This window comes from Hemiscyllium ocellatum, chromosome 6 (assembly GCF_020745735.1).
Source record: "Hemiscyllium ocellatum isolate sHemOce1 chromosome 6, sHemOce1.pat.X.cur, whole genome shotgun sequence".
Taxonomy (NCBI): domain Eukaryota; kingdom Metazoa; phylum Chordata; class Chondrichthyes; order Orectolobiformes; family Hemiscylliidae; genus Hemiscyllium; species Hemiscyllium ocellatum.
In genome coordinates this window covers 25,845,736-25,861,683 of record NC_083406.1, presented here as the reverse complement: position 1 = coordinate 25,861,683, position 15,948 = coordinate 25,845,736, and the positions used below count along the sequence as shown (strand labels likewise).

The following is a 15,948-nucleotide window of genomic DNA, read 5'->3' as shown; positions in this document are numbered from 1 at the left end:
ACACAAAATTTGCATTTAAAGAGGGAGGTGAGATTTCCAATTATATAGATACAAGTCATAAAGTTTTCTTTAGATAACAATAAAGATTTAGTTTATTAGAAACAATGTTTACCGAAGCAAAGTTACAAAGATTATTAACGAAAGTTTTAAAATGTACAAAATGTTGGCACTGGAGTGTGTAAGTTTAGTGACTCAAGTCAAGCAGTGAGTTAAACTTTGCAAATTATATGATTTATTTTTCCTGTTGTCACCAACATAGTCTGCTTTGCGAAGTATTCTTTCCAGAAAGTTCAGAAAAAAACCCAACTAAATGATATCATAAATTAATATGTCAGATAACATTTCTTGATGACTCACTAGAAAGTCAAAAATGTATAAATTCAGGGACAGTTACTGTGTTAGCTTTGCAGTCTATCATACTAAACTGAGTGAGGAACATGACTTCAAACATTCCAATCAGAGTACCGGTGTCATATTTACATAGCTAACCAGGGAAGCAGAGCCACTGGCAGTGAAAGACAATCAACAGAATTTGTCATCTACAGTTTGTCAAGGTTACATTAGATATAGCCAACTCCAGAAAAGTAACAGTGACCCACTTTACCCAAAGTCTCATCAGAAGAATAAAAATGCTCTTAACCAACATTGTTTCATAGTCAGGGAAGGAGTTAAATCTTCCCAAGGAAATAGGTTAGTGGAATAAAGTCATGCAACATTTTGGAAATGGTGGTTTGCAAGAGAAACTTGATACCATATGAAATGGCAATATTCTGCAGATTCATAAAATATCCTCTAGACCAGATCACTGGGTTACCTACCATGAAATATGAAGATTAAAATAAATAGTAAAGATGTGATTGCCAGTGGATTCACAACAGTTCACTAAATGTTCAGGAATTGATAAAAGTATTTTGTTTTACTTCCAGTCCATTTCTGTTATTGACACAGATGAGATAGTAAAGTTAGGCTGCAGCAATCAATGGAATCTGATCTATAACTCTGTATGTATCTCATTCTAAAATGAAAAAAAAATACTTGGAATATCTCCATTGTTCAGATAGACAGCTGCTCCTTACAATCACCTTCAGGAAATTATTGAGGTACATTCATTGATATTTGAGAATTGATAAACAACCTGACAATCAGAAGCAATTTTGCTCAAAGTAAATTTGTCCCTCAAAGGTCACTTGTTTCTAATTTCATAATTTAATTATTTGCAGATCAGTTAATAAATAATGTGCCACCTAACGGTGTGATACCACCTCACAGCCAGTAAAAAATTTCAGTCTTTTAAACCTAAGCCAAACATTACCCCTAGTTAATATTCACCTAAAATTTAATTGAAAAGTTATTGGCAAGTATTTGCTATATTTTAATTTGTTCAAGTGTAAATATCACACCCTGTGACATTATATGCAAAGGGCAGGAAAGGCTTTCCAAAGCAAACTGCAGCGTTTATTGATTTATTTTAGAAAGTCCTTCAAGAATTCTGCTCCTAGTAGTATATATTCCAAAGTGGAACCAGATACTGAGAAACACTGTGAAGTATTAGTCATCAAAGATAGGAATTTTGAATAGCATTCAGATATTGACTATATTTGAAGAGTAAATAAGAGGCTGTAAAAATATTGGTGGTAATTTTTTTTTCTTCCATGTATACACCTGGAAGGAAACACATAGACCATTCACAAAGATGTTCCATTGGAAATAAATTGCACACATTGCATGTACATAAAACCAAAGGATACTATCATCATGACAATGGGACAGAACTGCAAAATACTCGAGGGGTTTTAAGCCCTTAATTCAAATTTATTGTTTTTTAAAAAAGAGGACTGTGACAGAGATAAAATACCTACAGCTGAAAATTCAGGGGTGTGCTAATAAAATATCTATGTGGGAAATAAAGGATGTAACATAGAGGCATAGAGATGTACAGCACAGAAAAATACCCTTCTATCCAACTCATCCATGCCAACCAGATATCCTAAATAAATTGAGTCCCATTAGTCAGCATTTAGACCATATCCCTCTAAACCCTTCCTATTCATATACCTGTCCAGATGCCTTTTAAATGTTGTTATTTTACCAGCCTCCTCCACTCTCTCTAAACAGCTCATTCCACACACACACCCCCACCCCCCACCGTGTGAAAAAGTTAGATCCCTTTTAAATCTTTCTCTTCTCACCTTTAGCCTGTACCCTTTGGTTTTAGACTTCCCCACCCCACCCTATCTATTTACCCTATCCATGACCCTCATGATTTTATAAACTTCTACAAAGTTTCCCTCAGCCTCCGACGGTCCAGGGAAAATAGCCCCAGTCTACTCAGCCTCTCCCTGTAGCTCAAACCCCTAACCTTAGCAACAGCTTTGTCAATCTTTTCTGGACCCTTTCAAGTTTCACAACATCCTTCCGAAAGCAGGGAGACCAGAATTGCATACAATATTCCAAAAGTGACCTAACCAATGTCCTAAATAGCCACAAAATGACTTTCCAACTTCTATACTCAGTGCACTGACCAATGAAGACAAGCATAACAAATGCCTTATTCATTATTTCTTTTTGAACTCACCTCTTATTTACAATCTGTGCATTTGTGTGCTGTGGTTAGTATTTCTTTTTGTGTGTATGCATGAAATTTTTGTTAATTCAAGGAATCCTGGCTAAACTCACTCATTTATAAAACATGAGTTCATTTGAGTCTGGCAGAAAGGTAGCTACAAGCAAAGAGGTCCTTTTCAAAGTCACTGAAAGGGTGGCTAAGTCATGAAAGGGAGCCAGTTCATCCTTCCTCACCTCGGAGTTTCACATTTTGGGGACTCCCATCAAGAACAGTTATGGTGCATGGGGAGGCCATTCAGTCCATTGTGCCTCCATCAGCAATGAAAGAGGTATGTCACTTAGTGTCATAGAGAAATACAGCATGAAAACAGACCCTTCGGTCCTACTCATCCATGCCGACCAGATATCCTAACCCAATCTAGTCCCACCTGCCAGCACCCAGCCCAAGTCCCTCCAAATCCTTCCTATTCATGTGCCCATCCAAATGCCTTTTAAATGTTGCAATGGTATCAGCCTGCACCACTTCCTCTGGCAGCTCATTCCATACACACACCACCCTATGTGAAAACATTGCCCCTTAGGTCTCTTTTATATCTTTCCCCTCTCACCCTAAACCTATGCCCTCTAGTTCTGAACCTCCTCACCCCAGGGAAAAGTCTTTGTTTATTTATCCTACCCATACTACTCATGATTTTGTAAACCTCTATAAGGTCGCCCCTCAACCTCTGATGCTCCAGAGAAAACAGCCCCAGCCTGTTCAGCCTCTCCCTATAGCTTAAATCCTCTAACCCTGGCAACATCTTTGTAAATCTTGTTGTTTAATTCCAATCAAATGGGGTCACTTACCATAATTTGAACCTACAGAAGAACCAAATTTAAAAGATAAAAAGCTACAAACGATTGTCTTGAAATTGCATTGCTATAGCATAGAAATATCTGCTCAGTACTAGAATAATGAGGTTTTAAATGTAAAAAGATTTATTAAGGCACTTAGTATCAGAATTTCACCCAGAAGACTGAAACAGCAACACTTTAAAAGGAGAGGCCAGTGATTTAAAGGTGGACAATGAGGTTGGAGAAACTGCTGAAGAGATGGTGGAGAGATTAAAATTGTAACCAAGAAAATTGAAATTTCAGCAAATAGACAAGGAATGAGTGTGTGTGTGAGAGAGAGAGGTGAAAGAGTAAAGAGAAGTGAGATAGGCTTCCAGGAAAACTGTGGGAAAAGGAGATTGAACTAAGACAGCTTGACCTGACGAGCAGGACAGTGTGGTGCTGGAAAAGCACAGCAGATCAGACAGCATCCAGGGAGCAGAAGAATCCTCGGATGCTGCCTGACCTCCTGTGCTTTTCTAGCACCACACATTTTGACTCTGATCTCCAGCATTTGCAGTCCTCACTTTCTCCTGAGGAGCAGGAACCCCTCTTCGTCCTATGAAGACACTCCTGGCTCAGAGTTGAGGGTGAAGACAATGCAGTTTGCTCCCCTAATTTTTATGTTTGAGGAGCCAGAGGTAGAAACACCTTTATATTTTTTTTCATCAGGTAGCATAGCAGTTAAAGTGGCCTGTTTAACATCAGAGGAAGCTCTCAGAAGAAGTGCACAAGATTTACTCCCTTCCACTTGAGGAAAGTGCCTCTAATTTTGAGGCAGTGAAAACAGTGATTTTAAGTGCTTAGTGCCAGAGGTGTGCTGTCAAAATTTCCATACCCACAGGTTGGCCTGACTAGAAGTACCTGGAATTTGAAAGGCTTAGCAGCTTATTTTTCACCAGTTGTTACCAGCACTTAAAATGGAAGCCACTTATAAATATCCATGAAAGATGACGACAAAAGGATTCTTTCTCATGATGAATATTCATAGAATCATAAAATCCCCACAGCATGGAAGCAAGCCATTTGGCTCATCAAGTTCACAGCAACCCTCAGAAGAGCATCCCACCTAGACTCACCTCACCTCTGTAACTCATTATTCCCCATGGCTAATCCACCTAGCCTGCACAGGTTGGACTGTGGAAGGAAACTCATGCAGATCTGGGGAGATATTCGTCTGAGGGTGGAATCAAATCTGGATCTTTGGTGCTATGATCCACTGTGCCACAATGCCACCCCAATGAATTTAAATCACGGTCAAAAGGAGTCAGAACTTAAGAATGTCAAATAATCTGCAAAATTAGGGATTGTAAAATTGAATGTACAACTCTCACTGTCAAAATTCTGGTAATCTCCCCTGCAATAGCCAATGTTAAACTATTCACTGTTCACAAACAGTTCACGGAGTGATCTATGTATCAATTTATTTTAGTTTAATCTTTTTGTACTCTCATTTTATTTATAATCTGTGTTTATGTGTGCTGCATTAATATTTCTTCTCCTGTGTATTAACTAAAAATCTCACTGGCCTGTGGCTGAGATTGTTTATAAGTGGCCCAGTTAATTTCTTGATTGGAGCCTTTTTTAAATAGAATTGAAGAGCAGTCAACACTGGACATGTTCTAGACAGGCAGACTGTCAATTGATGCAACTGAGACTGTGGAAAAAATTGTGCCTCTGTGGCGGAGTTAGATCAGAGAGAAATAAATGTGCAAAAATGAATGAAGTATAGAATATTAGCATGGAGGGATCTTGGGGTGCAGTGATAGTGTTCCTCCCTCTGGGCCAGTAAGTTCAAGGCCAACCTGCTCTAAAGATGTGTCATAACACATCGGAACAGGATAACTAAAAATATCTACATGTCAGAAATACATTTCTGCAGTGGAAACTGTAAAAAAAAGTTCTTGTCATTCAGTGTTAGCATCTCTACCACTGGGTCAGAAGGTTTGGGTTCAAGTATCACCTGCCTCAGGCATGAATCATAATTTGTCTGAAAAGGTTTGTTAAAATGTCTAAAACGTTAGCAAGAAATGTGCATCTGCCTTCTAGACAAAGATAAAGTTTTTGACTGGGGAAATTGACAAGAAGCTGTTGGAAATGCTAGAAGCAATCAGAGTTGATTGGAGAGATAAAAGATTGTAGCTCTGTATGTTAGATAGATTGCTATTATCAGGGCAGTTGTTGATAAAAATAAACTTGCTGTAACCTGGAATAGGTTCAATCAAGGTTGACTATACCATTGTGATTTAATGCCCATGAGGAAGACATGATGGAAGGAGCAGTCAACAAAGTTTTGAAAGTTGGCAATTGTTAAAGATAGTGAAATTTGTACATGCCAGGCTAATAGTGGTTTGTGCAGCAGAGGACTTGCTGGTATTAATTGACAGAAGGAATGAAGTAGTGAAAGCATTTGAAATGAAAAATGTGAAAAAACAAATTTATGAATATTGGAAAAAATAACAGTGGGAAAGTAGAGGTCAGGATAAATGGTCAAAGCTGAAGCAGCCATTTCAGTTTAAGTACCGAGGGACCATCATATCAATAGGTGATTACTGTTGGAAATAAATCAGAGCTAGAGTAGCAATAGCAAAGAATATATTTTCCAAACATAAAGTATTGCTCAGCATAAGAGAAACAGAAAAAAATGCTGTTGACAAAATACTCCAGGGGAAACTCATTTTGAAATAGTAAATAAATAGACTTTTATTCTACTGAGTAATACTCACGAAGCAAGATAAAGCAAGAACTCTTCAACCTTTGCAGAGAGAACTTCGTAAACAGAAATTATGTATTCTGTGGAGGAGCTGGAATCCTACAATTGGCAAGTACAGCTAGAAAGGCAATCACAAGTGACTGCTGAGAAGAAATCAAATAGGGAAGGATGGAGGTGGTGAGGAATGACTTGGAATGAAATTTTATATTTTGTGATGTATTATAGATGCTGCTGTTTTATTGATTTATCTCTGAGTTCTGCCAACATCAAGAAAATTAATTAATTTGAACTATGTGTGTTTCACAAGAGCTCAACATTTGGAGGGATGTTCTGAATAATGCAGCAAAATTAATTTTTGCATAAAAGAAAGATATATTTCCTAAGTCAGGAAACATTCAAATAACAGCAACTTGCATTTTTATAGCACATTTGATTAAGTCAAACATCCCAAGGTGCTTCACGGGCAACATTTCAAACAAATCCCTGAGCTGTCTGAGGAGATACTAGGTCAACTGACCAATAGCTTGGTCAAAAAAAGCTAAGTTTGAAGGAGCACTTTAAAGTAGGAGAGAGAGGTACAGCGAAGAGGAGGGTTAGGAAGGCAGGCCCAGAGCTTAGGAAGTTGGCTGATGAAGACGTAATCACCAAAGATGAGAATTCTAACATTTATTCTTGTAGGTCAAGATGAGTGAGGAGTGAACAAGATTTAGTGAGAGTCAGAATGTTGGTAGCAATGGTTTTTGGTGAATTCATGCTTATGCAGAGTCAGCTGTAAAAACGGCAAAGATGAACGTTTCAACAGTTCAATATTTTCTTCTCTTTGAAATCCCACACAGTCAAATCTGCACCGACATTTTCTCATTCTGAGATGACACTATACTGCTATGCTGCAATGCCAGACTGGACTATAGCACTCTGGTTTTGATTATAATGCAAATTCGGAACAGCATTCCCCAGCTTCCAAAAAGGGACCTATCCAAAAATTAAGACTTAGATCTCTAACTGATATCAAGAGAATTAAAAGTAAATGAATCATTTATTTTACAACTCGGTTCTCCTGATTTTCTATAAGCTGTTAACCAGGAAATGAGACTTCAAAAATGTATTATTATGTACACCAGTAGTTTTAGTTAGCAATTTTTAACAGCATTTTGTATATTCACTAGTTCAATTACAGGAGCAGTTTTAATGTCTGACTTCTTTCTTAAATTGTTAATGTTGTAAAATGCACAAAATATATCAAATAACAATTCTAGTTTATATTGCCTTGCTAAGATTGGCAATATACATAAAGTAGCTTGGTTTTATCTACTTGCATACTCTAACATCCTAACAAAGTTAGGTTCATGAAAAGGGGCTATTTGATATTTCCAATAAGCTAACATAAAGGGATAGGGTTCTGTTTGATCTGCTCCTGCCCCATTGAACTCATCTCCTCTTAAGTTGACTCTGTCCTGTCCCCTTTGGTCCAGGAATTCCCTATCTATGTTCAACACACCAATGCCATCCATCTTCTCCATGCTTTTCATTACCCCTGCCCCCAACACCTCATCCTGACCATGGACATTCCGTCTCTCTGTCTGTAACCCCCATGAGTCCCTCTGTCATTTCCTCTCCTGCAGAGCCATCAAATCCCCCCCACTGACACTCTCATCCACTGATCCTCACCCTTAACAACTTCTCCTTTCAATCCTTCCATTTCCTACAAACCAGAGGGGCGGCCAAGGGTACCCGCATGGATCTGAGCTTTGCCTGCCTCTTTGTAGGGTACCCTGAACAGTCCCTCTTCTGCAGCCACACTGGCCCCATCCTCCACCTTTTCCTCTGCTACATCAGTGGCTGTATCGGCACTGCCTTGTGCTCCTATGAGGAGCACAAACAGTTCATCCACTTCACCTAACCTTCTACCCTGCCTTCAAAATCATCTGGACGATCTCTAACATGTGTCTTACTGTCCTGGAACCCTTCATCTTCATATCTGGAAACCAACTCATGTATTACATACATTACAAACACAGTGACTCCCACAGCTACCTCGAGTACACCTCCCCGCACTCCTCCCAACCATACTTCTAATCCCGTACTCCCAATTACTCCACCTCCACCATATCTGCTCCCAGGAAGAACAATTCCACTCTAGGACATCCCAGACATCCTTCTACTTCAAGGACCGCAATTTCCCCTCCCCTGTAATCAACAATACCCTCCATTTCCCTCACCTCTGCCCTCAAACAAAACGCCTCCAGCCACAAGAAGAGTGGAGTACCCTTGGTCTTCACATTCCACTCCACCGATCTCCAAGTCCAATACATCATCCTCTGCCACTTCCGCCACCTGCAGTTTGACCCCACCACCAAAATGATATTTCTCTCCCCACCCCATCTGCTTTTCGCAGGGACTGTTCCACCCATAACTCCCTCGTTAAGTCCACATTAGCCATCAACTCCTCCTCCACACCCAGAACCTTGCCCTGCAGCTACACTTACGCCTTTACCTCCACCCAAGGTCCCAAAGGTATCATTCCAAGTCTGGCAAAGATTCACATTCATTTCCTCTAACCTGATTTTTAGCATCTGTTGCTTCTGATGTGGTCTCCTCTATACAGAAGAGACCAAACACATAAACTCACAGAAGGTTCAGGGAACATTAATGGTCCATACGCTCTAATTAATCCCACCCTCCAGTCACCATCCATTTCAACTCCCCAGAAGACATGCCCATCCTGGGCCTTCTCCATTGTCAACATAAGGCCATATGCAAACTGAAGGAAGAACACCTCATCTTCTGCCTCAGGAGTTTACAACCATTCAATCTTAACATAAAATTCACCAGCTTCCAAACCTTCCCACCCAATCTCATCCCAGGTTTGTCCTCCCTCTGCTCCATGCCCCCTTAACCTGACCCTACCCAAAAATCTTCCTTCCCACCTATCCGCTCCAACCTCCCCAATGACCAATCACAGCCACCTCCAACCTCCATCCATCCATCTATCATCATCCCACCTTTCCCTCAGCCTCACCCTTCCTTGTATTTATTTCACAGTGCCCTTCCCCTCCCTCAGTCCTGATGAAAATTTCTGACCTGAACATTAACTCCCCTCCTCCTCTGATGCTGCTTCAGCTGCTGTGCTTTTTCCAGTTCCACTTGTTTTCCGTCTGTAACTAATGAACATTCACTGCCATATTAAAAGTGCAATGACAGACAGACTCGTTGAACAGAGACTCAGTAAGTGAGGTGATCTTTATTGTTGAGCATGAGGAAAACATCAGAGGCACAAGCTACCAAATTATGGTGTGAATTTCCAGAGGTTCTGCATTTACTGCGAACATGAAGAAATAATGGATGGTAATTTCAGATGGGATGTTCTGAATTTGTGTGCATATTAAAAAGACTGAACAATGACTGGAGCTTGAGATAAACTGTGATTTCTGAGAAAACGTTTTGATTTTCCCTCTCCAGGAACACATTATGGAGGTGATCAAAAATCAGGAGTTTCTACTACTTCCTGCAGATGACATCCTTAAACTTATTGTAAGTGATGACGTAAATGTTCCGGATGAAGAGACAATATTCCATGCCTTGATGCTGTGGGTGAAGTATGACATGCCATCAAGATGCAGGGAACTTGGAAAACTACTTGCTTATATCAGATTGCCTTTGCTACCACCGCAGGTAAATTGGACAGTTTTAAATGTTTTTTTTATTTCTCTTACTCTTCTTACTTTTTAATTTTCCAATATGATTTAATTTCTTATCTCTAAAGGTTAAGATGCTTGAATGATTTGCTATTTAGTTAGAATGTCAAGATATTCTGTCTGCTCCCATTTACTCCTCAGGTAAACCCCACCCCACCATCACCTGTACTTTCATGTCAAGGGGGATGTTTAATGTCATATGGTGCTCCAGTGCATGTCCATGGCTATTATATGCAAGCTTATCAATTTATTAATTATCCATTCAACTTACATGATAGTCCAAGAGATTTCCACATCAAGCAGTCAACTTACAATAATCATTAAAACCTTAAACTTATCACCCAAATTTTTTGCAGGGCTTTTGTCCTTTTCTGGAAGAAACCAGAGCAGGAAAATGCCTTCAGCCATCTGCTCAAGTCCCTGAAAAGTATTACTTGAAATCAACTTGGACCAGATCCATCAACTTATGCTGAAAGAGAATATTCTAGCTTTAGCTTCACATAATTCAAATACATTCAACGTCATGAAAGCTATAATAACATCTGCACTCTGTACGCTAGATTACATGATATTATGAGTAGGTTCGCAGCCAATCTCTGAGAACTGTAATTGAGTGAAGGTAACAGAACCTAGCGTTATAGGTCAGGTGTAGGGTTCTGGTTTGCAATCAGTTATTCCCTGATTTTTAAGTGGTTCAAATCGCCCCTAGTCCCTGGTTCTAGACACTGGACCTATTTACGGAATGTGAAATGAAGTAAGCGGTGGACAGGTGTTTCAGGGCAAAAGAATGGTCTGCATTTATTTACAAATAAAAGGGAGGTACAATACAAAAATGTAGATCAATGCAATAAACAGGGAAATTGACACAACCAACTGTACAGAGGACAGCATTACTATTAAATACACCATTAGCTAGCTGAACACTATTAGAACCTAAAAGCAACAGTTTTAATCATAGAAACTTTAATCAGGTTTCCTATCCTTGGGGTCCCAATGCACTATCACCACCCACCTTCCCCTCCCTGCTAGCTAGGTCAGCACTTTAGGGTCTTGGGAGTGTCATCACTGAGGAAAACACAATTTTGAAATGTGCCTGTATATCTTGCTTGCAGTACCCGGAGCCTGGATGAAGACTTCATACTGGGTAGGCTTTTCAGTTTAGGTTGAGTCCACAGGTGTGGTAAGGAGTGCAGTGGATCTGTTGAATAAGTATTGATTTTTTTTTCTTTCTGCTGGTTTTGCAGACCCGGTTTCCACCTCAGGATATGTTTGAGGCCTTTTTTATGTTGGTTGGGTTGGGTTGGTTGGTTGGTTTTCAGGATTTGTCGGTTCTTGGATCTGCTGATCAGGCCAGTTGCTACTGGTTCTCCTGGTTCAGAAAAAGGCCTGTTTCGGGTAACTGTTGCTTGGAAGCTCTTGGATAGTTCTTTGATGTTCTCGGTTTGTTCATGGAATTGCTGTCGGAAATAGATCTTGGGATGACTCTTCGAAATAGCCGCTGGAATTGCTGTTGGAATGTTCGTTTGAATCGCCCCCTCTGGTGAGATCGGGGCCTGCAGTTATACTGAGTGTAGGCCCCTTATCTTCATGCCAAATCTGTGTTGTCCATTGTGTTTCTGGTGTTCCTTCTGAAGTCAATTGGTTTTCTATGAATGGATTTATGTGTGAATGGATTTCATTTGAAGTTGAATGTCTGGTATCTCTGTAGGCCCCATACTGTCTGTGCTGCATTGCCCGAGATTCCTTAGATTAGATTAGATTACTTACAGTGTGGAAACAGGCCCTTCAGCCCAACAAGTCCACACCGACCTGTCAAAGCTCAACCCACTCATTCTCCTACATTTACCCCTTTGCCTAACACTATGGGCATTTTAGCATGGCTAATTCACCTGCCCTGCACATCTTTGGACTGTGGGAGGAAACTGGAGCACCCGAAGGAAATCCATGCAGACACGGGGAAAATGTGCAAACTCCACACAGTCAGTCGCCTGAGGCAGGAATTGAACCCTGGTCTCTGGCGCTGTGAGGCAGCAGTGCTAACCACTGTGCCACGATGTAAAAGCTAACTTGAGCTAGAGTCTCGTTAGTGTCATTTGTTTATTGAATGGAATTGAATTGAATTTATTGTCACGTGTACTGAGGCACAGTGAAAAGCTTCGTTTTGTGAGCAATACAGGCAGATCACATCGTTAAGTAGCATGGATAAGTAAATATTAGGTAAATAATAGCAAAAAACACAGGTATAGTTAAGAGTTGTGAATCCATTCAGCATTCTAACAACAGTAGGATAGAAACTGTTTCGAAACCAGCTGGTGCGTGTGTTCAGGCTTCAGTACCTTCGCCCTGATGGCAGAGGTTGTTGAAAAACATTTCCAGGCTGCGGTGGATCCGTGAGAATGCTGGCGGCCCTTCCTCGACAGTGGCCTTTGTGATTGTCCGAGCCGAGTTCACCACTCCCTGTAGCCATCTCTGATTTTGAATGGTACAGTTGCCACACCAGGTAGTGATACATCCAGACAGAATGCTCTTGATGGCGCACCTATAAAAGTTGGCAAGGGTATTCACCATCATGCCAAATTTCCTCAGCTGCTTGAAGAAGAAGAGATGTTGTTAGGCCTTTGTAACCAGTGCATCCGCATGAAGAGTCCAAGAAAGCTTGTTTGTGGATGACCACTTCCAGGAGCTTGGCACTCTCCACTCATTCCACCTCTGTGCTGTTAATGTGTAGGGGGGTATGAGTAACATCCTGCCAAACGTCAATAATGAGTTCTTTAGTTTTGCCAGCATTAAGAGCTAGGATGTTCTCAGTGCGCTCAGTGCACCATTTTTCCAGGTCTTCCACCTCTCGTCTGTAGTCTGTTTCATGGCCATCCAAGATTTTACTGACTATGCCGGTGTCATCAGCAAACTTGTAAATGGCATTAGTCTGGTACTTGGTGACGCAGTCATGGGTATACAGTGAGTACAGTAGGGGGATGAATATGCACTCCTGGGTGGCTCCAATGTTGAGTGTTAGTGAGGACGAAATGTTGTCCCCAGTCTTCACTAATTGTGGCCTGTGGGTCAGGAAACTGAGGATCCAGTTGCAGAGAGTGGGTTTAGTCAGACATCACTAAGTTTAGTAATCAGTTTTGAAGGGATAACAGTGTTAAAGGCTGAACTGTAGTCAATCAGTAGGATTCTTACGTAGCTGTTCTTGGTGTCAAGATGTTCTAGGGAGGAGTGAAGGGCAAGTGATATGGTATCTGACGTGGATCCGTTGGTCCCTTAGGTAAATTGGAGTGGGTCAAGAGTAGTGGGGGTGGCTTGACTTGATTAATGCCATGACCAGTCATTCAAAGCACTTCATGACCACCGAAGTTAGGGCCACTGGTTGGTAGCCATTGAGACATGCTGCATGAGCCTTCTTAGGCACAGGGATGATGTTGGTCCTCTCGAAACAGGCAGGGACAGTGGCCTGCTGCAGGGGGAGGTTGAAGATGTCTAAGAAGACCTCTACCAGTTGATCTGCACATGTGCTGAGTGCACAGCCTGGTACTCCATCTGGTCTTTTAGAGTGGAGATATAAATTGGAATTCCAGGCTGAATAATTGCCCCAAACAAAAATCTCCATTCTGCTGGCTCTGTTGTGTATTTACTGCAGCCAGCAGAATGGTTTTGCTGGGAAGGGTTCTACTGAGTATTTTAGATATTGGAAAAGTCCCGTGCCTTGTCCAATATTTTATATAATGTGGATTCTCGCTCAATCATACACAGGCAAATACCTATGAAATAATTAAAAATCACACAACACCAGGTTATAGTCCAGCAGGTTTAATTGGAAGCACAGTAGCTTTCGGAGCAATGCTCCTTCATCAGGTGATTGTGGATCACCTGATGAAGGAACGACACTCTGAAAGCTAGTGCTTCTAATGAAACCTGTTGGACTATAACCTGGTGTTGTGTGATTTTTAACTTTGTACATCCCAGTCCAACACCGGCATCTCCAAATTATGAAATAAATAACTGTAAAAGATTAACAGTCTTTTACAAGAGGACTGTTTTGCGTCATTTTGGAACTTAAACATCTTTCAAAGATTAAATAACAGCCCATAGTTGTCTATGCCCCACTGCATGGGCCATCGGAAGAAATGTACATCTCAAATGTTCATGTACTCAAGTGTCATTAGCTGTGGTCTAGATACAGCAGTACGTCTGACTGCAGGACAAGTTAACAATATAAAAAGGAAGAATAACAGACCAGGAGGAGAGCCTTGCAAATCTCTGTTTTTGAAAATCATGTCAAAATTCCCAGGGACAATAAAAATGCTTGAGATAGACTCTCTCGAATGGGTGCTAATAACATTCTTATCAAGTTAAAAATCACACAACACCAGGTTATAGTCCAACTGGTTTAATTGGAAGCATACTAGCTTTCGGAGCGGCGCTCCTTCATCAGGTGGTACTACCACCTGATGAAGGAGCGACACTCCGAAAGCGACCACTCCGGTGGTCATGAAGTGCTTTGAAAGGCTGGTCATGGCATTAATCAACTCCAGCCTCCCCACTACTCATTAATTAAACCAGTTGGACTATAACCTGGTGTTGTCTGATTTTTAACTTTGTACACTCCAGTCCAGCACCGGCATCTCCAAATCATTCTTATCAAGCTTTTTGTTCTTTTTGTTGACTCTCACTTTCACTTACTCAAAATCACTGCCATCCAACCATCTACTCAAGCAAAATGTTGGAGCATGTATATTTCAACAGAAGTCTTGCAACCAGTTCTTGTTGCTACACAAGCGACCTGGATTAGAATTGGAGCCATAAATTCGTGTGACTACCTCAACACCACTCATTCCATTAAACACTCTGATAAAACTGGAATTGTGGGAAGCACTGGATAAAGCATTGTGCTTGAGTAAGTGGAGGAAGCATTTATTCAGTTGGCAGGATTATTTGATATGGGTATATTACCTTTTTAACTAATGACATGACCTGAGCTAGTTCAGAATGCATCTCCATGAGTTCATTTCAGGAAGATCGGCAAATGTTTAGTGAGCAGGATTTTTCTGAAGAACGTACTATTTGTCCAACTGAAGAAAAGTCAGTCTCAGACGTATTGACTTTTAAAAAGCCTGCTCCATAGCAACAATGTGCTACTGGTGGAAAGCAAGGCGTATGGTCAGACCTTACCCCCTCATTACACTGGAGGTCCTGCCCTTGAGAAGCACCCATCACTCTGATTGGGCAGAAGCTCTTGCATTTGCAGCAGTGACAGATTTCCGCACAGGTTCCAAAGACACCATCAATGGCAACTGGAAAATGGTAAATGCAAGGCATTTTGGGATCAGGAATTTCGTGGATGGAGGCAAAGGGTTTGCAGCAGGGATGGGATATGGAAGCCAGCCAAGGAGGAACATGGACAGGGCTGACAACTTGGGGACGGATTGGAGATGCCCCAAATGCAAACAGGATATCCTTCCATTTCATGTGCCCACTCCTTTCCTCCTTAACGTTTTTCAAAAACAGTTTAAAAATAATCTTTGCACTCTGACTGGCTCCTGCCACTGTGTAGCATTTTGTAGGATTACAGAGTCCCTACAGTCTTAAAGGAGGCCATTCGAGTAATCGAGCCCAGACTGCCCCTCTGAAGAGCATCCCACACAGACTCACACCCTACCCTGTAATCCTGCATTTCCTGTGGCTAATTAATCTAGCCTACTTAACCTTGGACACTTCGGGGAAATTTAACATAGCCAATCCACCTAACCTACATGTTTTTGGATTATGGAAGGAAACCTGCGCAGAGGACTGCAAAGTCCACACCAAGGGTAGAATCAAACCCAGGTCCCTGGCACTGTGAGACACCAATAATACCCACTGACCCACAGTGCTGCCCGTGTATATGAATATACAATGCTCATGAATGTGCAACAAACAGAGAATGCACTGGGAAACTCTGTGGATCTGGCAACATTGGTGAGGAGAGTAACACATAATTTTTCAGGCCCAGCGTGAGTCTTCTTTGGATGATTCTTTCCTATCTTTAATCAGACTTTTGTGGTGAAATCATTTCGATAATTCCGACACAGTTTCCTTTAAGCCGCATTGCAGTTCACT

At 41.1% G+C, this 15,948-nt stretch overlaps 1 protein-coding gene across 1 annotated transcript in view; it reads left to right on the top strand.

Moving 5' to 3' along the window:
• The window catches only part of LOC132816620 (kelch-like protein 1), a 402,871-nt gene that overhangs the window by 258,943 nt on the left and 127,980 nt on the right, over window positions 1-15,948 (top strand). Inside the window, exon 5 of the mRNA XM_060826433.1 lies at window positions 9,611-9,823. Coding sequence (XP_060682416.1) covers window positions 9,611-9,823 — 213 coding nt within the window. The remainder of the gene's footprint in view (window positions 1-9,610; window positions 9,824-15,948) is intronic.